The following is a 22498-nucleotide window of genomic DNA, read 5'->3' as shown; positions in this document are numbered from 1 at the left end:
AGTCTCTAGGCAGCACGCGGTAAGGGATAAGATGGGAAGTGTGCTGCTTGAGGGACTGCCTGGTGAGTGTGCAGGGTGGTGTGTGCCAGTCACGTCATCCTACTTTTACTGTATGTTAGTGTTTTAGGTTTTGTGTGTTATTTGGTGGGTTATTTTTTTGGTTCTGGGAACACAGAAATTTTCCCATCTAAATTAGTAGTAATTGCTTCTTCACTTTATGCCTTTCAGCTTCTGAAAGGTTTCAGGGAAAGCTCTACTTTCGGATAGCGGGCGAAACCTGTCCTTATGGAAAACGGCTTTGTTAACCACAGGGGCCTGTTGTTGTGCCAGAGGCAGCTGTGCTCACAGAGGCCAGGGGTGGAGGAAGGGAAGCCGAGGCAGGCGAGCTCCCGTCCGGGAAAGCTGCAGGGAGCGCCTGCGCCCGAGCACCCACGGCCAGCGGTCCCACACCTCCTTTTGTGCCTCTGGCACCGGCTCGGCTGTGGACTTAGCTGCAGGGCCTCCGTCACAGGCTGTGCTCTGGTTACACTGCACCCCTTTGAGTCACCGGCCCACCCCGCTCATAAGCTTAGTGCTGTCTTTCTGCATATCCGGGGCAGTGGGGATTTATGTGTTGTGACAGACAAGTAGTTGGGTTTCCATTTTTTAAAGATGTAGGGCAGAATCGTAGCTTGGAATCTTCGGTCTTGTGCTGCTGTGTTTTGTTTCCCCCAGGTCATAAAATAAAGATGGAACCTTTGAGCTCGGAGAGGCTGAGCAACTGGTTTTAAAGAGTGAATTACTTGGAAGTCTCAGAAATTTTCTAATCCTGCGAGAATGTGAAGGCCAGACCAGTTGGCAGTGTTAGAATACAGATACGAGGGCAGACGTTGGCTCTTTCTTTTCCATGAACAAAACCAGTTTGAGACAAAGCACTGCCGGCCCTGCCACAGGATGGCGAGCATTGGGGCTGCGCGCTGGGGCTGCTCTCTCGGCTGAGCCTTTGGGTTTTGACTTGATCTCCGAGCCTAGCGCCCTCATTTATCAAGCTGGTCCTCACCACTTGGTTCTTTCTTATCCTAGTGGGTATTTTCTGCGATTTGTCTTTGAGCTTAGAAGATGCAGGTGTGTGTTGGTTTGGGGGATAAGAACAGCCATAAATTGAGTGCCTCAGTTTCCTTTTTGGGGAAGATCCCATTTGGAGTTTCGCACGGCATTTCAAGGGTACCTGTGTGAATTCATGACATGGAGGCACTTTGATGGAAGTTTTCTTAAAAGTGGATTTTAAGTAATCAATAAAATGGAATTAAGTGGGCTTGAGAATTTGGGGGCGTCTAAAACTCTATTGTGGTGGCAGCACAACTCAAAAAATGTACCAGACGTCATTGAATCGTACACTTGAAGTAGGTGAACTTTATGGTACGTAAATTATAGCTCAATATAGCTATTTTTAGAGTAATCGAATAAACATAATTTCAAGTGATAAACTGTGTGAAAACAGAGAGGGCGACAGTGGGAGGTGGTGATGGGGTAGTCAGGAAAAGCGTCAGAGTTGATGGAATGTGTTTTGAAATGAAGGAAGTATAAGCTGGCTAGCCCAGTGCCCTCTTGGCCCTAAAACTACAGAACTGGGGCAGCAGCCAAGTGCGCAAAGGAAGGTCCTGGTGCTGCTCCGACCCCAGGCCAGGGTCCCCACGCCTGAGTCGTAAGCAGCCCGCGGATGCCTCTGTGCCGAGGCCTGCGGACCGCTGCCTGCTCTGGGCGGTGGTCGCACCCCAGCGCTCGGGGCTCCGCACTGAGCAGCGTTGCCATTTCACTGGCACAGCTGTGGGGACAGAGGCAGCAAGTCAGGACGTGGGAGATGGAAAGGCACGATGAGGCCAGCGGTCAGCGTTCATCTCCTGGTGACAGGCGGGGCCTTGAGCCAGCACTTGTGAACTCGGGGGTTGGGATCGTCGCAGCACCTGACGTCACTGGGCTTCACTGAGCGTGGATTGAAGTCCCTGCCCTTCCTGTCATGCTCAGTTGCGTGGAGGGCTCTAGCTCACGGTCGTGTGTGTGTGTCTCTCTCCCTCTCTCTCTCTCCCTCCAAATGTCAGCCTCACTTTGGTCAAGCAGAGCTCAGGGGCTCGGTGGTGGGCATCGGTGAGTGACACCCTGCGCTCGTGGATGTTTCTCGTCCTGCAGGAAGGACGCTCAGCACCCTGTTGTGTCCTTCCTCTTTCCCAGGCGGACAGAGACGCAGTGTTGACCGCGCCTCAGTAACACTTAGTTAGGACTTCCAAAGCTTAGGATGGTCCCCTTCTCTGCTCAAGTGTCACGTGTGGTTTTGCAGGACACGAGTTGAGCCTGTACTTACAGATGCGCAGTCTTTCCACCGTTAATACCGTGCACTTGTAGGAAAGCTTTTCTGAAAGCTGGCGCCATCCTGCTGGGTCTGAGAAGCTGGTGCCGGCCCCGCACAGGAGTGAGGGTGGGGGTGCCCAGCCGGAGGCGCACGGCGCAGGTGATTTCTAGGGACAACCGCGAGGTGCGGGCGCTTCCATTCTGTCTGTCGGCCAAGCGTCCGGTGTGGGTTTGGGACATTTTTGGTGGTGGTGTAACACAGATGTGTTTTGTCTCTTTTTCTAGCTTCTGGAGATGGAGAATCACTGGTAAGATTCGTGTGGTCCTGGGTCTTGTACTTTGCTGTTAGTCCTTATTTCCGGAGTAGCTGCCTACTTTGTTTAACCCTTGCTCTCCCGGGAAACCTGAGGTGGATTTGCGCCCACTGCACAGGGGTGGGCAGAAGCACGTGTTCCTCCTGTGGGCACCCCCCGCCCCCGCTCCCTCCCTGGTGTCCTTTAAGCTGCCTAACCTCTTAACGGCTGTCACCAGCACTGCTGGTGCTGGGGGCTTTCAGTGGTGACAGGGAGTGAGGGCGAGGTAGGCGGTTGACCCACTGAAATGAGCTGACACTCAGGTCTCCCCTCAGGATGAAGACTCCGAGTTCACATTAGCCTCCGACTTTGAGATTGGACACTTCTTTCGGGAGCGGATAGTCCCACGGGCCGTGCTGTACTTCACAGGGGAGGCCATAGAGGATGAGGACAACGTATGTGGCGAGGGCGTCCGGGGGCTCGCCTCGGGGGGGCAGGGCAGTCCTGAGTGGGCAGCTTTGGGAAAGCCCAGGCCTGCATCTGTGTCACATCACTGCCCGGCACGCGGGGTGCTGTGCTGGGGGCCTGGGAAGGGCCCCACTGGCTCTCCTCAGGGGAAAGACCCCGGGCTTCGCTGTGTCTGCTGCAGGCCGCTGAGCTGTGGTGACTGCTGTGCGCGAGGGGGTCTCCTTCCCGGAGGTCCGGCCGCACTAGCGGCCATCGGCAGAGCCAACTCGTGCCCCCCTGTGGCACGAGCCCCAAAGAAGGGGGAGGCCGTGTTCCATAGAAGACTGCGCTTGAAGCAAGCGAGCACAGCCCCCAGCTGTCCTGTGACGTCACCTGAGGCATTTTCCATCATAACCAAGCCTTGTGCTGCTGCCTCGGGTCTCGATTGTGGAGATGAAGTTTTGTTTTGTAGGGTGTTAGTGGAAATATGTTACAGATGACGTTTATCTCCTTGCTTTTAGAACTCTTAAGTCTGCTGGAGGCTTCTCAGTTTCCTTTCTTGTGAGGCCTGTTGGGGTTTCGGACAGGGTGGCAGGGGCCAGGTGGCAGGCTGGGCCTTCACACGGGACGGCGGGGACAGGGGATGGGGCTTCGAACAAGCCAGGCGGTGGGGCTGGCAGGTTCGAGTTGCTTCGTGCCCGAGGCATGAGGCCCGCTTCTGCCAACACCGGCCCCGTGTGCTAAAGCCCCGCACCAGCAGGGCTGGGCTGGTCACGTGTGCTGGCTGCAGTCGGGGGCTGGTCCATCCCTAGGCTGGGAGGGGCTTTGGGGCTCGGGAAACACAGCCACACATCGCTCACGTACTGCGGGGTCACTTCTGCACGCAGCAGGGAGTTGCTAAGACTGATGTTGAGGTACGTGAATTCTGGACTCGCGCTGTCCGGTGGGACTTTGTGAGGGTACAACTGTCCTCTGCGCTCTGGCTGGTGAGATGCACTGACCCCCTGTGCTGCTTGAAGGTGCAGAATGAGCGCTGGCAGCTGAGGAGCCGAATATGTGTTGTATTTAGCCACCAAAGGTCTAGTGGCCACACACAGTGGGAAGCTCCCCTCTAGGCCTGTGGTCTCTGTACCTTTGGATCGTACACCCATCAATCTGAAAACTTGAACACGCAGTGCTCAAGTGTATTTACTTAAAATCCACACCACGTAGACACTGCGTGTGAGCAGTAAGTGCCGTGTGATGTGTGTGTGGATTCGCCGTTACACCCTGGGCACGTCCCGCGCTGAGCGATGGTGTGGAGGCAGAGTGCCCCCCGGAGCCCCCCACCACTCAGCAGCCATGTCACCTCTGTGCTTCGGCGTCCTCACCTAGCATGGGGTTCGTGGTGACAGGTCTCGTCACTTGCCAAGCTCGTAGAATAGTGCCCCATAAATGTCGGGGTGAGGGTCAGATACGTCAGAAACTGTGTGGGCCCTGGGTGTTCTTATATGATGAAGTGCGTGCAGGGGTTCTGGTTTGTCTTCCATACTCTCCTGGGTCGTCTTGTCCGTCCCAGAGGCTGCACACCCCCACATTGGAACCACTGCTTTACCAAGTGTGAGACGCTTCGGAGACAGGCCCGTGCCAAGCCCTACAGAACTGACGGAGGTGCAGGCTGGCACAGCCCTAAACCCCGGGAAGTCCGCACGTGCGCCTGTTTGAGGCTGGTTCCAAGCCGACCAAGATGGTCTAGTTGGCTCCAAGACACTGAGCGGTCTTTCCCCATCAGAGGCTGAGCCGCACGCACCTGGTTGTGGAGACACGGCCAGATCCCATCACGGCTGCTGCCCCGTGTCGGGGTGTGCAGACTGGCGTCCTCCTAACACAGTGGGACTCGCCCAAGAACTTGGGGCTGCCCCAAGAACTGGCCTTGGCTGAGTCTGAGCCGATTCTCACTCTCGGGCCTGACCAGTGGGTCACTTGACAGGGACGGCGTCTGGGTCAGGTCGCCGTCATGCTTCAGAACCCTCACAACGTGTTTCCTTTGTTTTTCAGTTTGAAGAAGGTGAGGAAGGAGAAGAGGAGGTAAGGTTCAGCTCACGCGCAGCACCGTTTCCCTGAGGTGGTGGTAGGTTCCCTCTGCTGGTGTGCACGGAGGTTATGAAACGACGGCACCGTGTCACACCTGTTTTGTGTGACGCTGCCTTTGAAACTGAACCCTGTTGAAAACCAAGTAGAGACACAAATGCTGTAACGGTGTCTGGTTTTTGACCCTGCAGTTGGATCATGAAAATGCAACTTAGAAAATAATCATTTAGCAAACAGTGTTTATTTCAGAGTTCTCTGTAAGAACAGAAAGAGCCCAGAAATAATTGTGTGTCCAAAGGAAGTGATTTAAGCAATTACAGAGAGTCATAACGATGTCCTTCTAACTCGAAGTGTTGCTTAGTCTGTGGCGGGTGGACCCACAGGAATTGAAGGCCTGCTCACTCTTCTTCATACAGGAATTGGAAGGTGACGAGGAGGGAGAAGATGAGGACGACGCTGAGGTGAACCCCAAGGTGAGTTGTTTTGGGGGGGCTTTTAAACTGTGCCCCCCACCGAGGCATGCTGTTAGGAACACGTGTTTGTCATTCTCTGATGAGAAAAGTTCAAGTTTTTCTGGGAAACACTCACATGAGGGATTATTCAGACCCCTGTATGACTTGGTAAGTGTCAGTGTCCAGTGAAAGGTGCTCACAGCTCATTGTCAGGCTGCACCTTGTTGACGTGAACTTGGTCGGTGGGCAACGCCTTGGTCCAGATACTTCATTGTTTCAAGTTAACTGACGACATAATAAACTGTTTTGTTTTGTGCATTTGTTTTTGGAAAGGATAAAGGGACTTTTAGGGGTTTTTTGTTTTTTGTTGTTTTTAATGGATAGAATAATGGAATTTTGTAGGTGTAATTTACAACTGTACTTGGGCCGAGGATACTCAAATATATGTCTGGCTGTCTCGTAATTTAAATTACAAAGCTTTGCTTTAAACAAGTGAGAAGAATGAGTGGGCACCCCAGTCCTTTGACCTGTAAGCCTGGTCTCAGGTTAGCTCAGATCTCGATACTTTGCCACTTGACGCCCACCTCACAGGACGCAGTAGTGAGTCCGAGAGCTCCCGTGAGGACTCCTCCTGGTGGCTAGTGTGAATTTACAGCTCACCCCCTCGGAGGTCAGCAGAGCCTGGGCTGTCGGAACACTGGCCTGGCCTGCAGGTGGGTGGTGTGGGTCCCTGGTTAACTAGACATTTTGTGTGTGTGTGTGTGTGTGCGTGCGTGCGTGCGTGCGCACGCCCCAAGGAGAGTGTTCACTAAGCACCAGTGTGAGGCCCTGGTTCTCTAATCCGCGTATTAACACCACGTGTCTCTACAAGTGCGTGCTCACCAAGTAGCTCCTGGGGAAGGATGGGAGGTGGGTTAAAAGTTTTAAATGTGCCACATAAACACCACTCTGGGAACAAGCTCACGGGGTCAGTGGACAGTAGGCACCTGCCTGTGCTCAGCTGTGTGTGTGAGACGGCTGGTAAGGGGCCCGGCCTCCATACACCACACTTGGTGGGCAAGGGAGGTTGCAGGTGCCCGTTAGTTGACAGAACTGGGTGATAATGCCACCTTCCACTGCCATGCCCGAGTCCCAGCTGTGCACCTGGCTGCTCTCTGCCCGTGGGGCGCTAGCATACGTGCGCGGTTGGCAGTGCCCACCACACGCTCCCATGCACTGTGTGTCTCTGGCTCGCTTGTCTCACCGGCAGCGGGCGCTCCGCTCCTGTTGTTTCCTTGTGTCAGCCTCTTCTCTTTCCTGGCTGAGCCGTCTGTCTCACGTCTGTTTTCTAGAAGAAAACACCAAGTGATCACAAATTACTTGACAGAAAGTGAAGAATTGTCGATACTAACCTTTCATTGAAGGCTTTGAGTTGTTTTATTAGTTGGGAGTAGGTGACAAGTGACTCAAAATCAGGAGGGTCAGTGGTGTGAGGTGCTAGGACTGTCAGCTGTGTGCAGTGGGAGGGACCAGCATCTTTTCCTCTGGGGTCGTGGTGTGATGTTTCTGTTGCTTCACATGCGCCTCTTCAAAGGGGATTGTCACGTGTGTGTACAAGCAAAGGACGGTGAGAAAGGTACAGAGCTGGGTGTATCTCCAGGTCGGCATTTTGCAGCCCTTTTGTACCACGAGAAATTGTGGCTATTTCCTTCTGTATAATTTTGTGCCTTTCATTTTCTTTCATGCTGACAGTTGCTTTCAATTTTTCCCCCATTTAGGTGTAATTTTTGTCTGTTAACCATTCATACGTTTCTAGGTAAGGTGGAATTCCATTCATTTCTAACTTCCAAGTTTCTGATCTGTGCTTTGTAACAATGCCTTGTCGTGACTGGGAAAAGAGGAAGCTGCCTTCCAGGCATACTTGGCTCGTGCCAGGCTACACATAGGCCTCTCGGGAAAGGAGACTTGGCAGGGGTCTGGTGTATGCTTTTAAAAACGACCGGCAGAAACTGCGTTTGGCTCCTGTTTGCTGACCAAGTAGCGAAAATGTAACTGGTGTGGCAATTTTCTTGGTGACGGGACTCCCCTACAGGAACAGGACAGAAGGAGACGGCACTGGGAGGCCGGCAGCCTGCAGGGGGGCACCTGGAAGCCAGGCACAAGCCGCCTCGCAGAGGCCACGCTGCATGGGCTGACCCTGTGTCCCCACGCAGTGCTGCAATGGGGATCGGCCCCAGACCTGCACCTGTTGACTGTTCCAACTTGTAAAATTTAAGCGTTGTACAAAGTAGTAGGTAATAAAGGGGTAACTGAACTTCTAACATGCCCGGATTTTCCGTCTAAAGAGTGGCTGGCATCTGTTTGGAGGAGCATTAGTGCCCTGGGAGGTCGCTGGCGCGCTCGGAGTGAATCAGAAGAGGACCCGGTGTAGGGGCTGCTGGGGGAGAGGCGGTGGTGAGACACGAGGGCAGTGAGGGCAGTACGTCCGTGTCCAGTGAGCTTATCAGCCAGCCTCCCCCACCCGCAGCGCCTCTCCTCCCCACGCTGCCTGCTACTTTGTGTCATCCGCGAATGTTCAGCCTGTATCTTGTAGGAGAGGTTCTGGTGTAACCGCCCAGCACCAGCACCAGCACGCTTGGGCAGCTTGGGCAGCGTTAGCGGCTTGTCGGGGTTCAGGCTTCTCCAGCCGGCCGCGCCTCTGGACTGGGGGCCCTGTGCCCGAGAGGCTGTGCCAGTTGACGGTGCTTGGTGGCTGGTCTTCACCCTTCTCAGGGCAGTTGTCATGTGTTAAAACCCATCTCTGGTCCCGTGACGGTTAGGCTTTGGGCTGTTAGTTTGTGCTGTGAAGCACCACTTCTGTCCGTGAGTCGGTAGCACTCAGTGTCACTAAACTTAGTGACATGAAACAGGATGCTCGGGATGCAGGCTGGTTTTTCCTGTGTCACAGGCCAGAAACCACTGTCCCTTCACCCCCTCCTGGGCCTGGTTTTAGCGAGGCCTTGTTCCTCCAGCCGTCTTCACCCAGGTTACGGAGTTGCTTTTACACGAGTGGACGAGACATTTTCCTGGTGAGAACTGTACACGACACGGCTGAGGCAGCCAAGTGTAAATCACAGCACACGAGACCACACACCATCTGTGCTCACGTGCGTGTGTGAGTATGACAGTGCAGCAGGTGTCCCCCCCACCCCGGACACCGGCCCCAGCCCCTCTGCACCATGTCACCCCACGGAGCCACTTCCAGAGCGACGCCTTCTCCGACTCACTGCCTTTCTGCAAATACAGTTAACGGAAGCACGTGGTGCTCCCCTGGTCCGTGCCGCTGGCCCCCCTCCTGCCCTTGCAGCACCCAGCCTGGAGCCGGCATCTCATTCCCTAGGCCACGAGCCCGGGCCATCGCCAGGTCACCTTGAAACAACAATGTTTGATTTAAAACTTTTTCGGCTAGGATTTCTGGTCACGTGTGTTTTGGTGCCCGGGCTCTTTGGCAGTGTTTCAGATGAGCCTGTGACGGGCCAGTGCCGGTGACGGCCACCCTCCCAGGGGTGCCTGCCGCTGGGCCTGGGCAGTGCTGTGCAGAGGCCCAGGGCCAGCCCTGGAAGCTCCCGGCTTGTCTTTAGACCAGGGTCCAAGGCCGTTACTTTGTCGTTATGCACCCTGTATGTGTCATTGTTTTTCATCCCTCAAATGAGATTTCTCAAACAATGAGCTGTAGCTCCACTTACTCCACAGAAGGTGTGTCGGTCATGGTATCCCAGATGCTTCTTTTGAACTGTGCAATGCAGGTTTTTCTTAGATTCCATAGGCATGCCCGGTGCTCAGAATATTCTAACCTTAGCAGCCAAAAATCCTAGTGGCCGGTTAGTAAGTTTATTTGCTCAGACGTATAGGTGGAATTGTCATCAGTTTCTCGGGCCACTGTTGGTTCCTGCTCAGCATTCATTGGGCGCTTGGTGTGGTTTCAGTGGTGTGACACACATCCGTTAGGTGGCATTGAAGTGGGTCTGCTCCTCAGCCGTGGGGCTGGGAGGACGCTCTGTCCCTGGTACCTCTTCTCGAAGGACAGGCTTCCCTGTGGGACGCTCCTGGGAGGCTCGGGCTGGTCCGTGGAGCTTAGTGGCGGCCTCTGGTCATTTGTTGTTGCAGTGTCGGCCCTTCAGGCCTGGCTTGCTCCCTTTAGCAAGGCGACAGCCCCCCGGGAAGACACGTCTCCGGGTGGCAGGGAACGCGGTGCATGCTGCCGTCTCTCGTGGGCAGTGCTGTGGGTCACCCAGAACGCGTGGTTTCCTTCCAGCTTCAGAACATGGTCTGTTCTGCTCGTTCAGTAGATCCTGTGGGCCGAGGAGGCGCTCTCCGGCCCTGAGAGCCTCCTGCTGAACACGCCGTGAATCAGAGGGTCTCACGAGTGTGTCTTGAAACAGACAGGCAGCCCTGCTCTGACATTTTTACTGGGAAGTTAGCTTTTTGTTACTGTTTAAAAAAGGTGTATTTGAAGTAACCTTTTTTTCAATTAGAATGACGTTAATGATTGAGTCTTGGTTCTCTACAAGCCCTGTGTTCTCTCGTTGACAGAAGGAGCCCAGCCAGCCGTCCGAGTGCAAACAGCAGTGAGAAGCGCCCCTCCACAGACGCCTGTCAGGACTCGTCACACTGCACACCGTCGCCGCACTGACATGCTTCCATCTAACGTGTTTCCACGTGCATGATCTCACTTTCACTTTTCCTTTGTCCTTATTGTTTGGCTTACCCTGTACAGTGGCAGCTTAGGTGCATTTCAGAAGTAGGAGGTTTCGTTCCGGCACGCTCTGCGGCCTGGGGTGCAGCTCAGCGGGCTTTCCCAGCTCTCCTTCGGGAGGACCACATGGGGTGGGGGTGGAAGGTCACTGCCGCCCTGGGCTGGTGTCTGGGGATGTGGTTCTGGGGCATCTGGAACCAGTCGCACCACTCCCGCTGTGGGACTCATTCTTCTTCCATTGAAGAAACCCACGCGCTTTGTTTCCAGCCACTCTTGTCTTCTGTATCTGGTCGTCTCGAGCTGTAGAGTAGGGTCCCATTCTCCGCAGAGTGTTCTTTCTTTGGTTTTACTTTCCTCGGGGTGGGGGTGGGGTTGTGCACACGACGCGGAGGCCGAGCTTGGCTGATCTGTCCTCGTATTTATTTGTTCTTGTGTGCTGTGAGGGCTTGGGACGCATGCTGTCGCTCGTCCTCGGAGTTTCCAAACCCATGTTTGTGAGTGGGCCAGGCAGAGGTGGTGGCATCCCCGCCGGGAGCGAGGCCTGTGTGGGGGAAGCGCACGCTCCGTCCTCCGCCAGCTGCCGGGCAGGGCCTTGTTTCCATGGCCGGCAGCCCACACTGGGCTCTGCGGGAAGGGCCTTGGGCTGGGAGGCACCGCCCTCTGCTCAGTGTAATGTCCGTCTCGCTCGCTCAGTAGCTCCATTCTCACTCACCCCACGTCCATCTTGTCTTAAAAGCCCTGGGTTCAGAGCGACCTGTTCTTGGCTGGCGTGTGGGGTTCCCGAGTGTGACGGGGGTCCCTGGCAGCCGGGGTACGGACGCCGGGTCCACGCTGCGACCAGGCCTGCAGAGTGCTCAGCCTTACTTAGGATACATTTGTAACCGAATACGGTGTTTTCAATTTGTACAGAATAGTTAGAATATTCTATTAAAGTCGTGAAACATGACTCCAGTGCCGTGCGGTCCTTCTTTGTGGGAGATTGTGGGGGTGGGTGGGCCCCGCGACTAGGGAAGGTTGTCCTCCCTGTGGAACTGTTTCTGTAGAGCTACAGGCGTGGTCAGATCCGGGACTTCCATCTCCTGGTTTTCCATTTTGTTTCTGAGGCTCTTGAGCCAGATTTTAGGAAGAGGCTGCGTTCAGCTTGCCCGCTAGGCCTGTAAGCTGTGTCACTGTCGCGCTGAGTTTGGGGTCCCCAGGGGAGCCCTTTGCTCCTGCCCCAGGACAGGTCATTCCTTGGGCTTTGTGAGGCCTTAGGTGCGGAAGGCTCCAGAGGGAAAGGCACGTCTGATCTGTCTCCTCAGTGGCGCCGGCTTCTCCCAGGAACACCTGTTGCACAAGCACTTGCCTTGGACCTGCCTCCGCAGGGCCGCCCTGCCAGGAGGGGCGGCAGCCCTCACGCGGCTGGGCAGGGCTTGGTGTGCCCAGACGGTGCGGCCCCCACGGGCTCGGGATACAGAGGTGAGGGAGCAGAGGTGAGGGGCCTGGGAAGGCCGCGGCCCACCGTCCAGGCTGCACGGACGGCCCGCCCCGGGCACACCGTGCCCAGGCCTCCGGGAGCTGCTGGCCACTGCTGAGCCTGAGGCCTGGGCCTTCAGAACGAGCCTGTTTACTAAGATGTAGTGACACACAACGCGAGTGAAGGATCAGAAAGGAGTGCACAGAATGGTGTCGGGAGCATCTGGTCCAGCCCCCCGAGGGCCCCTGGAGAGCAGTCTTTCAGGGGAAGCGTGTCCTGCTGGCCACCTGTCCAGCTCCCAACGGCACCGATGGGTCACGGGCCCACGCTCGGTACACAGCGCCGGCACAGCTCTCAGGCGTGAAGGACGCTGGGCCTCGCCGGGAAACAAGTCCAATAAGGGGCTGTCCTCGGCTTGCAGCCAGGTGGGCAGCAGCACGGCGTCACGAGGGCCTCTCCCGGGGCCTCTCCCGGAGCCACACGTGACGGGTTGCGGAAGGTGGTGGGTGCCCACCCCCCATGACAGGCCACGCCCCCATGCGTGTGCGTGCAGCTGTGGAAATGGCCAGGGGTGGGTTCAGTCAGGTCCCACCCTCGGGACTGTGTAGCTGCTGGGAACCAGGACTCCCGTGTGCTGTTGGGCACGTCCTCTGGGATGTCTGATGGACCGGAGCAGGTAAGGGGCAGGTGCGTGCGTGCGTGTGCGATCACGCGGTGACCGGCCGCTCGGCAGGAAGCTGGAGAGCAGCGAGTGCCTGGGGTGGAGGGGGATGAGACGCCCCTTCTGCGCCGTCTGGTCCTGCATCTTGCCCCCCCGGTCCTGCATTCCCATGGTGAGCTGTGTGATGTGCTAACGAGTCGTGGTGGTGGTGTCTCCAACCAGTGCCACTGGAGCAAAGGAAGGGTGTTGAGATCTGGGCTGTCCAGAGGCATGGGTTCTCTCCTGTGGGACAAGGCTGTGCAAGGGTGTCACACTCAGGCTCAGTCAGTGGGGCTCCTGCACCTCGGGCTGCCGCTTGGTTGGTCAAGTACATTGGGACGGACACTCCAGCTGGAAGCCCTGAGGCTGTGCCTTCCCCAGCCGTCCACTATGGCACGGCCTGTGTCTCCCACCCCTGGGCAGTCATGGGAAAGGGGAGGCGGCCCTCCAGCAGCCAAGGATCCCCAACCTGGCCCTGGCACAGGCCACTGCCGACTCATGGGACCTCAGGGAAACTGCAGAGGCTCGTTTAGTCTTTGCCACTTGTACCCAAGAGGTTTGTCCAGAGCCACCAGCCAGGAGGCAGCAGGGAAGGTGGTGCTTGGAGCAGCTTGGGGTGGCCCAGCCTGGGCCGGCTCTGATGGCAGCTGCACCTTCCTGGAGTTCAGGCTGCAGCCACCGCAGGACCCCCACTGTGCTTGTCTGGCTGCTCCTTTGCTTCTGTCCCCACTGACCCCCTGGACTGTCCCAAGCTGGACAGATCAGTGGCCAGGCCTTGCCAACCTCAGCCCTGGTTTGTGGCCCCCTACCCCAGGGCCCAGGTGCCCAGTGCTCCTTTGCACAGGTCCAGGTGGGTGTCCGGGGCCCCCTCTGCGGCCCTCACCTGTTCCTCCATCCTGGTGATTCCCCGGATCACTCTTGTTCTGAACGTTTGAGGGCCCGGGCCCTGGGTCACATCGGTCACACAAGACAGGGTCACAGACACTCAGACCCAAGTGACTGGCTCTGCTCCCCGCTGAGCTCCCTCCTGCCATGCCTTGGCTTCTGACTTCTGGGAGGCTCTCGGCTCCGCTCCAGGCCTGGGGGATCCCCGGGCCATTCAGATGCTTGCACGTTGCCAGCAGTCAAAGGTGGGGTGACCGCAGTGCTGTGCTGCCCACAGCAGAGTGGTCCCAGCGGCAGGAAGCTGGCAGCAGGGGTCCTGAAAGCGTGACTGAGGGAGGGCGGATTCCGTCACTGCTAGAACCTGGTTGGCACCTGGCTGGGGGGCGGGGCATCCTTTGGGAAAAGGAAGTGGTTACAGGGAGTGTCTGTCAAATTCCTGGAACTGCCTCAGTTGGGCACATGTGGTTTCTGTACGTGAATTAAACCTCAGTGGAGGTGATTCCACTTAAAACTGGTTCAGGAGTTACGGCCACCCAGGGCCTGGCAGGGGTCCTCTGTCTACACCTGCCATCGGCTGACGGTTCAGCAGGTGGTTGGTCCCAATGCCCCCCTATCTGGCAGGACCCACCCCACTCTGGCAGCCAGTCTGCGGTGCCGGCCCATGGCCCCCATCCCAAAGCCCTGCCCACCCCCTCCAGCTACCCTGTAATTCCCCTCAAGGCCCAAGGGCTCCCCACCAGGCCAGGGCCACCCGCTCAGGGCCCCGGTCAGCACAGCCAAGCCTCGTCGGCCCAATGGCCCCAGTTCCTGTTTGCCTGGGGAGCTGCACCAGGTCTTACCCAGAGGCGGAGGTCAGGAGCCCTTGGCCTCAGCCAGGCCTGTCTTGTCACTGGCCTCTGACCTGCCCTGATGGGTCCCTCTGCTCACAATGTGTCTCCTTCCCCTTTGGGGAGCGCTGGGTGGGCTGCAGAGGAGGCGCAGGGCAGGCCATGTGTGAAGTGCCCTCCCTGACCTGGTCACTGCCAGCTACACAAAACCCCTGGTTAAAGGAGGGGCTGCCATGGGGGCTGGTGCCGTCACAGGTCACTGCCCCAGCGTGGGTCCCTCCGCTCCCCACCAGCCAGGCACCCAGCCACGCAGTTTGGCCGCACCTGGACTTCGGCCCCTGTCGTGAAGCCCTTCCGAGCAGAACGACTTCCTCTGGAGGCAGACGTGTCCTCCCAACCCCAACCTCAGGGAGCATAGCCACGTAGGCTGGGCGAAGCCTGAGGGACCCCAGACCCGGCCGTTTGGTACCCACCCAGGAGGCTAGGCAGACAGTGGCTCCCCACCGTGGGGGCCTTGGACTCCCCAGGCTGGCCCTGGCTGAACTTGGGGTCCTTTTGAACTTGGTGAGGTTCTCCAGGCACCGTGTCCACACGTTCAGCCCTGCACCAGAAGGGTGAGGCCCGACAGACACCCGCGGCTAAGCCACCTTGCTGCACTGGGTGGAGCCCCACCCACCCCCAGATGTCACCACTGTGCCAGTCACCAGGCCTCTTGGCCATGCTGACTCAGCACACCGCGGGCGGCGGCCGGATGTTACTTTCCATGACAACCTGACAGGCCAGGCTGGCCAGCGACTGTAGCCCAGGAGAAGCCCGGCAGAGCCCACAGGCACCCCGCCATGGCTCCTCCCCACTCAGGCTGCGGGCTCTCCCAGGCCCCGTCAGAACCTTCCTGGGTTTCCGTTTCCGCATCCGAGGTGTGGACAGACCCATTACCTTCTGCACGGCCCAGGGTATTCTGGAAGGACAGGGAGCCCCCTTGCGCTTGGCCAGAGCTGTCCTTCCCTGCCCCCGGGGGGGGGGGGCAGAGCTGCCCACGCCAGCCCTGCCCAGTGCTTGCCAACTGGGAGTGTGCACTGGCGGCACAGCCTGGAGTCTTTCCCTGGTGAAAGCCTCCCGCGAGGGCCGGGGTCTCAACCTAGCCCCATTTCTAGCAGGGGCTGGAAGATTCCAGCAGAGCTCCGGGAGCTGCCCTCCCCAAGATCGGGACCCCGAACCTCCTGAGAGTGTGGGTTCTAGACGCCCCATTCCCTTGGCAGTGACCCTCTGACCTGAACAAGCCCCGCCCTCACTGGGCCTCTTTTCAAGCTCTGTGGTAGAGGTGTGGGCGGGGAGCTGTGAGATGCACCCCCAGGCCCTGTCCTTGGGGTCCCCTCAGAGGGCAGGGCTGGGGGAGCTCTAACAACAGTAGGGGGAAGTGGGGTCCTGGCTGAGGGTCCCAGACCAGTGGAGGGGAATCCCTCAGGCTTCCAAATCCTGGAGACCCATTCGCCTCTGGTCTGGAACTGGGAGGTAATACGTCTGTTGTTCCAGGCCACCAAGTCTGTAGTCACTTGTCACAGCAGCCCCAGGACATTCATGCAGATGGTCACAGCTGTCCAGGCAAGAGGCCCAGTGGATGGGTGGGGGTGGCCAGGCGGTGGCAGAGAAGGGTATACAGTTCAGTGGCATTAAATAATGGAAATTCATATGGAAATACATTTTTTTGGTTGTAAAATGTACATGACAAAATTTCCCATCTGAACCATTTTCAGTATACATTTCTCTGGCGTTAAGCACATTCACGTTGTACAACCATCACCATCATCTCCAAAACTTCTCCATCTTCTCAAACTGACACTCTGTCCCCATGAAACACTCCTGTCCCCTCCCCCAGCCCCTGACACCACCCTCAACTTCCTGTCTCAACAAAATGACTATTATAGATCCTCACAGAAGTGGGGTCACCCAGGATGTGTCCTGTGATTGGCTCACTTCACTCAGCACAGTGTCCTCCAGGTCCATCCACGTCGCAGCAGGTGTCAGGACGTCCTCCTCTTTAAAGCTGAGTAATAGTCCATTGTGTGGAGGGACCGCGTTCTGTGTATCCGTTCCTCCGCTATGGACAGCTGGGTTGTGTCCACTTTTGGCTGCAGTGAATGATGCTGCTTCACGTGGGGGTACAGATGGCTCCTCGAGACCCTGCCCTCGGTTCTCTTGGGGACGTACCGGCAGTGGGATTGCTGCGTCACAGGCTATGTTCAATTTTTTGAAGAAATGCAAAAGCATTTTAAAAAGGATCGGCCCTGGTGGGGACGTGAGACTTAAGCACTCAGAACTTTGAGATCATTTCAGTTCAGTCTGTTTTTTTTTTTTTACTGTTTATGTTAATCTGTTACTATTTTGGTAATTTTTAAAGTAGGAAAGAACTGATTAAAATGTACATGACGGGGCCCCGCCCCAGGCCTGCTGAACAAGAAGCTGGGGGTCCCTGCATGCCTTGTCCACCTTGACCCTCTCTCTCCCTTCCTGTGTTCCATCCATCCATCCATCCATATCCATCCATCCATCCATCCATCCAAGCGCCCAGAGTCTCGCGTCCACATGAACAGACTCAGGGCAGTGACATTCCTGCTGTGTGACAGGAATGCCAGCTGACAGGAATCCCCTCCCTGTTCTGTGGCCCACAGGAGAGTTCCATCCTCTGAGCTTGCACGTACCTGGCCCTGTCCCCCCACTCCAGACCCTTTTTCCCCAGCTTCTGGTTTCACCGACGAGCAAGCAAATCCACCCACTTCAGTTGTGCTGAGCAGAGAGGTGGGTCTCTTGGCCAGTGAGGTAGGTACTTTTTAGGTCTAGTCATTTCCAAAAACATTTCCTGAGCACCTGGGCTGGGCCCTGGCCTGGGAGCTTCAAAGAATAAGGTACTGTCACTGCTTCCAGGAGGTGATCATGGCTTCTGAGCAGGGTACTGAGGTGAATGGAGCCCACCTGGGACAGGGCGGGTGGGGTGTTCCCGTAGCATCACTTCTCATTCGATCCCCAGGGCCTCGTGAGGCAGGGCCTGCCCATGAGCCTCCAGCAGAGGGGCTCAGAGAGCCAGGCCCGGACAAGGGCCACAGCCCTGAGGGGCCAAGGCCTGACTGACAGTGAGAGCTCGCTGGAAACCGGCTGAGGACAGGCCTCTTGCCCTTAGGCTCGTCACTTCTCCCAGGCTGCAGCTGTGAAGACAGGGCAGGCCTGAGTCACAGGCCGTGACCAATGGGCTACATTGGGCCCAGGTCAGGTGGCATCACGCCACCCTCAGGTGCTATGACTCCAGGCAGCATGGGGCTTCCCCGCCCTCCCCAGGCTTGGGGACCCCAGAGTGCAGCACTTACGCAGACAGGAGCAGGCCTTCGCGTGTGCCCTGGCAATCTGAGCGGACTTCTGGAGGAGGCCAGAGGAGAGGATCTTCCGGCAGGGGAACAGGGCTGCCCGCTCCTGGGGCTGTCCCTGAGCGCATCCACCCACAGGAAAGGGGTGGCATCGAGCCCCAGGCACCTGGGCTGCTGTGACACACAGCTTCCTCACAGGCTGTTCACTGGGCTGGTTGGGCAACAGCTTCAAGCTTGGCTCCGTCATTGCTGTGGAAATGACTTTACTTGGGGGTTTCAAAGAGGCACCCTCATTTCCCCGGGCTGCCCAACATCCTGACCTGGATAGGATGGCAAGTGTCCCTGGACAGATGTTTGAGGACCAGTCCCTGTCGGCTTTGGCTAGGATGGGGTGGGGGTGGGGGTCCGCTCAGTCAGACTCCGTGTGAATCCCCATGCGTCCCTCAGATAAATATTAGTAAACTTGGCTCCGACTGACGCTGCCTGACGCCACTGATGAGGCAAAGCCCAGCTCGGCTACCTCCCCATTCTGAGGAGCACCCACCAAATGTCCCCAGCCTAGAACCCACTCAGCCACTCAGCTGGGGGCTATTTCCTGCCCCAGGCCGCAAAGTACAATGGAATGGATATGACTCCCCACTGGCCGGCTGTGTGACCTCAGATGAGTCACTCAACTTCTCTGAAATCCTCATCCTGTTCCCTGAAAATCCAAGAAAGCAACTGCCACAGCCTCCATCCACCTCATGGGGTGACCATGAGGGAGAAATGAGGCCAGGCCGGCCCCTGCCAACTTCGGCTGCAGTTCCCCATGGGGTGCAGCCCCCGGGGGGAAGCCATCCTAATAGATCCTCTGGGTTCCTGGCTGCCAAATGGCCGGGGTGGGGGTACCCCCAAAGATCCTCACATGGGGTTACAAGATCAGCGCTCAGCTTCCTCTCCAAAGTGCTGGCCCACCGCCTGCAGGAAACTGTCCACAGACTCAGCCTTCTCACCATTCCTCCTGAGAAGTAGGCATTGCAGAGGGACCCTTAGACGGGCCGCTCTGGGGTGGGGACAGGGCCCTCTCCCTGCTCCAGGTTCATGCTGGTTTGGCCCGACCAGGAACCCGGAAGCAGCTGCTCAGGCAGGTGGGGCCAAACCAGCTGTCCCTGGGGCCTCTGCTCAGCGGGGTCTCCGTCCCCAGGACAGGGGTGTTGGTGGTGCAGCTGCCTGGGTGGGCCGGGCCCACTCCCAGCAGCCCACTCAGGGCGTCCTCTCCCTGGGTCTCCACCCTCCCAGGAGCCCCCTGGGAGAGGGGTGGTGGGCTCCCCAACCCCCTATGACCTGCCCTCCCAGCTCCCGCTGAGGCCCACCTGTCAGAGGTCACTGGTCACTGACCCCTCCACCCTCTGGAGAGGCCTGGCCAACGGGCAGAGGAGAGCTGGGTGGGGCAGGAAAAGCCACCTCACCTGGCCTCGCCTGGCCTTGGAGCCCTCTCACATCCTCTTCCTCCTACCACTTTTAAGCTCCGCCTCTGCTCTGCCTCTCACAGCCCTTCCCCCACACCCCTCTTTCCTGGGCCTCCCTTTCTACACCTGTGAACTGGAGGTGAGCACAGAGCCCCCCGCAGGGTGTTCTCGGGGTCAGTGCACAGAGAGGAGAGCACATGCCCGCACACCAACCCCTACCCACCTTCCAGGCCTTGCTCTCCTGTCTCCAGGGCCTCTCCCCATGGAGTCCTCCAAGCTGTCCTGTTGGCCCCATGGCCCCAGCACCCCACCCACACACACCACGTCCCTGCAGGCAGGTGGGGCTCCGCTCTGCTCCTGGGAGCCAGGCCTGCAGGCACACAGTAGGTGCGTCCGCAGTGCTGAGTGTCTGGAGTCTACCTGGAGCTCAGGTGCCACTGGCTGGCAGGCCCTGTGGGCCCTGCTGGTGGGCTCATGGTGGCTCCCGGGGGCAGTGACAGAGCCCCACCTCGGGCCCGCTTCTTCTGGTCTCACTGCCCAGAGGAGCCTCTTGCCCAGGTCACCGCCCGGCAGCCCAGGACCCATTCAGGACAGCGCAGGCCGCTCTGCGGCCAAGTGCGGGTGGGGTGTCGCCAGTTTCACCCAGCCTGTCCCTGGAATCCCCCCTACCTGTCAAGGGCTGGCAGCCTGCTGGGACACCTATACTGACAGAGAACTCACCCCCTGTGTTGTCTTGAGGGGAGGTCTACCTCCCCCTGGGCCCCCTCCACCCTCCCAGACTAGATTGCAGCTCCCCTGGGAGGACACTGACCAGGAGTCCCTGTGCCTGTCCTGTCCTCCCTCCCGCAGGCCAGAGTACTGGGCACTGTCTCTACCTACTCAGCTGCCCTGCCCTTGCACACCCCCCAACCAGTCCTCTGGCCACAAGGCTCCTGCCAGCTGGATGCCATTTGCCATTGGCACAGGCCTGGCCCAGGTCCTTGGCCTGAGCCGTGGTGCTCCGTATTTCTCAGTGACCCTGAGGGCCACTGTTCTGGACCACCCTCCGAGGGTTAGGGGTCTGGCCCAAGACCACACAGCGATGGCAGGTGGGGCAGGGTTGGTTCCAGAGCCAGCACAGGAGCGGCACCCAGAAAGCCCCTCACTTGGTTTTACATTTGCTGCTACTGTCTTGAAATTTTTAATACTCTAGGAATCAGGAGACCTGAGTTTTCATTTTGCACCAACCCTGCAAATTGTGAGGCGGAGTTGGTCACCGCCCCCACCCCACCCCCAGCGCTTCCTTGCTCTCTTTGCAGCCCCTGCCAGTCACAGCTGGGGTGAGTGTTGGAACGTGGGGAACCTGGAGTGTCTATGCACCCCAGAAATCCCCTTGGCCGGCTCCACCCCCACCCCTGGGAACCAGGAGGAGCCAGCGATCACTTCCTGCTCCTATTAAACCCTTTAAAGGAAAAGAGTAAATAAAAACGCCTGTCGGCGGGCTGGCAGGTGATGACTCGGCCGCCCCCGCAGCCCCTCGCTGGGCCCAGACCGACCCTCCGTTCCCCGCGAGCTCCGCACCCCTCGTTTCCCGGGGCCTCTCGCCGGTCCTGCTCTCGTGCAGTCACAGCGGAATCGACCCCCGCCCCCGTCCACATCTCCCCCCCCCCCCCCCGGACATCACGCTTGAGGCCCAGGGAGGAGGACAAGCCCCCAGGGAGGTCGGCGTTGCGTCCACCCCTCGAGGAGCTGTTCTAGCACTTTCTATGTGTTACCGAATCTAAAAAAGTGTTACTATCCGCATCTCACAGACGACAAAACGGGGGGTCAGAATACCAGCTCTCCGCGAGGGCCGGGCCCCGGGGGAAGAGGGCAGGTCCGTCCAGGCGCTGCCCGGGGGTGGCAAGGTGGGCGATAAGGCGGGCTGGGGAGAAGCTGCCGGAGGGTCTCCGCGGGAGGGCCCCCACGGCGTGGGAGGAACCAGGGGGCCGCGACCCGCTTCTGCCCAACGAACGCTGGAGCGGCAGGGCTGGGTGTCGGGGCGCCTGGAGGGTGGGGTACTGGGCCCCGCCGTCCACAGCCCTGGACCGGGTGCGGGCGCTTTCCGGGGCTCCCGGACGGTGAGTCACAGAGGGCAGGGCAGGCCTCAGAGCATTCCTCCGCCGGGCCGGCGTCCGGGGCGGGGTGGGGACCGCGTGTCACCCCGTGGGGCTGGAGAGCCGGGGCGCCGGGGTTCAGGAGGGGTGCCGGGGAGCTACAGACATCGAGAAGGGGGCGACCTGTTACCGGGATGATGCGAGCAGTGGGGGTGGCGGGACTGGGGGAAAAGGGCTGAGTGGGTGCATTGGGATTGGGTCCGGGGGAGGGAGGGGGCGTGGTCTCGAGGGGGCGTGCCCCGGCGGGGCGGGGCGGGCCGGGGCCGGGGCGCTGGGCGGGGCCTTTATAAAGGTAGTGCCGGAGCCGCTGGGGCGCACTGCCCACGCCGCCACCGCCTGAGCGCTTAGCTCGCGCCCGCTCCCCGCCGACATGAAGACCACCGGCGAGGTGCTGCGCGAGGGCGAGTTGGAGAAGCGCAGCGACAGCCTGTTCCAGCTGTGGAAGAAGAAGCGCGGCGTGCTCACCCCGGACCGCCTGAGCCTGTTCCCGGCTGGCCCCGGCGCGCGCCCCAAGGAGCTGCGGTTCCACTCCATTCTCAAGGTGGACTGCGTGGAGCGCACGGGCAAGTACATCTACTTCACCATCGTCACCACCGACCGCAAGGAGATCGACTTCCGCTGCGCGGGCGAGAGCTGCTGGAATGCGGCCATCACGCTAGCGCTCATCGACTTCCAGAACCGTCGCGCCCTGCAGGACTTCCGCAGCCGCCAGGAGAGCGCCGCGACCCCCGAGCCCCAGACGGCCTGCGCGCCCTGAGCCCGCTGCGGTGAGTGTCACCCGCCTGTCCGCGGCCCCTGCCAGTCCCGGACTGTAGACGGCAGGGATAGTTCCTGCCCCGTCGAGGGGACACTTTGGAGAGGGGGACCAGGTGCCGCGCAATCGCGGCTTCTCGGCCGCGCGTCAGGAGCCATCGCTTGCAGCTGTCGCCTTGGGGCCTCAGGGGACCCACAGGCCGGACCCCAGCCCACTTGGCCCGGGCTCCGGAACATTTTCCTGACATCTACTTTTCCCACAGGAGTCACACACTGGATGAGTCGGGCCTGACGCTGAGCAGCGCCGGGAGGAACCCAGGGGGTGCCCAGGATGGCGGGAGCCCACCCGCTGACGACGGCGAGGACAAAGGGCTTGGGGCCGTGGGACCTTTCCGTACGGAGTCGCCGAGTACAGCCCCGCTGCGCGGGCGCCTTAAATTATTGGACTATCTATATATTTATTTTGGTTATTTGTCGTCAAACCATGTCTTAATATTTTGTTTTTTCATCAGTGTCCATTCCGAATAAATTACTTGACCTGAAGTCTTTTCTACCATCCAGGTGTGGTGCAGTGAGGTTCCTGGGGGAGTGGCCGGGTTGGAGCCCCCTCATTCAGTGTGGGGGGTGGAGGGGAGAA

At 58.6% G+C, this 22498-nt stretch overlaps 2 protein-coding genes across 6 annotated transcripts in view; both read left to right on the top strand.

Annotated features, from left to right (window-relative positions):
- Positions 1-11247, top strand: part of NAP1L4 (nucleosome assembly protein 1 like 4) — a 38066-nt gene extending 26819 nt beyond the window's left edge. For 4 of the 5 annotated variants that reach the window (XM_033119969.1, XM_033119972.1, XM_033119971.1 and 1 more), the window contains 5 exons: positions 2611-2633; positions 2954-3073; positions 5103-5132; positions 5552-5608; positions 10139-11247. In XM_033119969.1, coding sequence (XP_032975860.1) covers positions 2611-2633; positions 2954-3073; positions 5103-5132; positions 5552-5608; positions 10139-10177 — 269 coding nt within the window. In that variant the 3' untranslated portion in view covers positions 10178-11247. Of the gene's footprint in view, positions 1-2610; positions 2634-2953; positions 3074-5102; positions 5133-5551; positions 5609-7344; positions 7383-10138 lie in introns of all 5 variants that reach the window. The other variant, XM_033119973.1, reaches the window with a different exon arrangement.
- A 10153-nt stretch (positions 11248-21400) lies between these two features.
- PHLDA2 (pleckstrin homology like domain family A member 2) lies at positions 21401-22437 on the top strand. The gene is made up of 2 exons (XM_033121942.1): positions 21401-21875; positions 22125-22437. The coding sequence occupies exon 1, from the start codon at positions 21479-21481 to the stop codon at positions 21863-21865; it is 387 nt and encodes a 128-aa protein (XP_032977833.1). The 5' UTR covers positions 21401-21478; the 3' UTR covers positions 21866-21875; positions 22125-22437.
- Positions 22438-22498: the final 61 nt, after the last annotated feature.

The sequence above is a fragment of the Rhinolophus ferrumequinum genome, chromosome 11, assembly GCF_004115265.2.
Source record: "Rhinolophus ferrumequinum isolate MPI-CBG mRhiFer1 chromosome 11, mRhiFer1_v1.p, whole genome shotgun sequence".
NCBI classification, from domain to species: domain Eukaryota; kingdom Metazoa; phylum Chordata; class Mammalia; order Chiroptera; family Rhinolophidae; genus Rhinolophus; species Rhinolophus ferrumequinum.
Note: the sequence above shows the minus strand (reverse complement) of the source record. Positions and strands in the feature narration are given on the sequence as shown.

Excerpts from the sequence above, each read along its gene's own strand:
- PHLDA2 (XM_033121942.1), top strand. The coding sequence starts at position 21,479 with ATGAAGACCACCGGCGAGGTGCTGCGCGAGGGCGAGTTGGAGAAGCGC.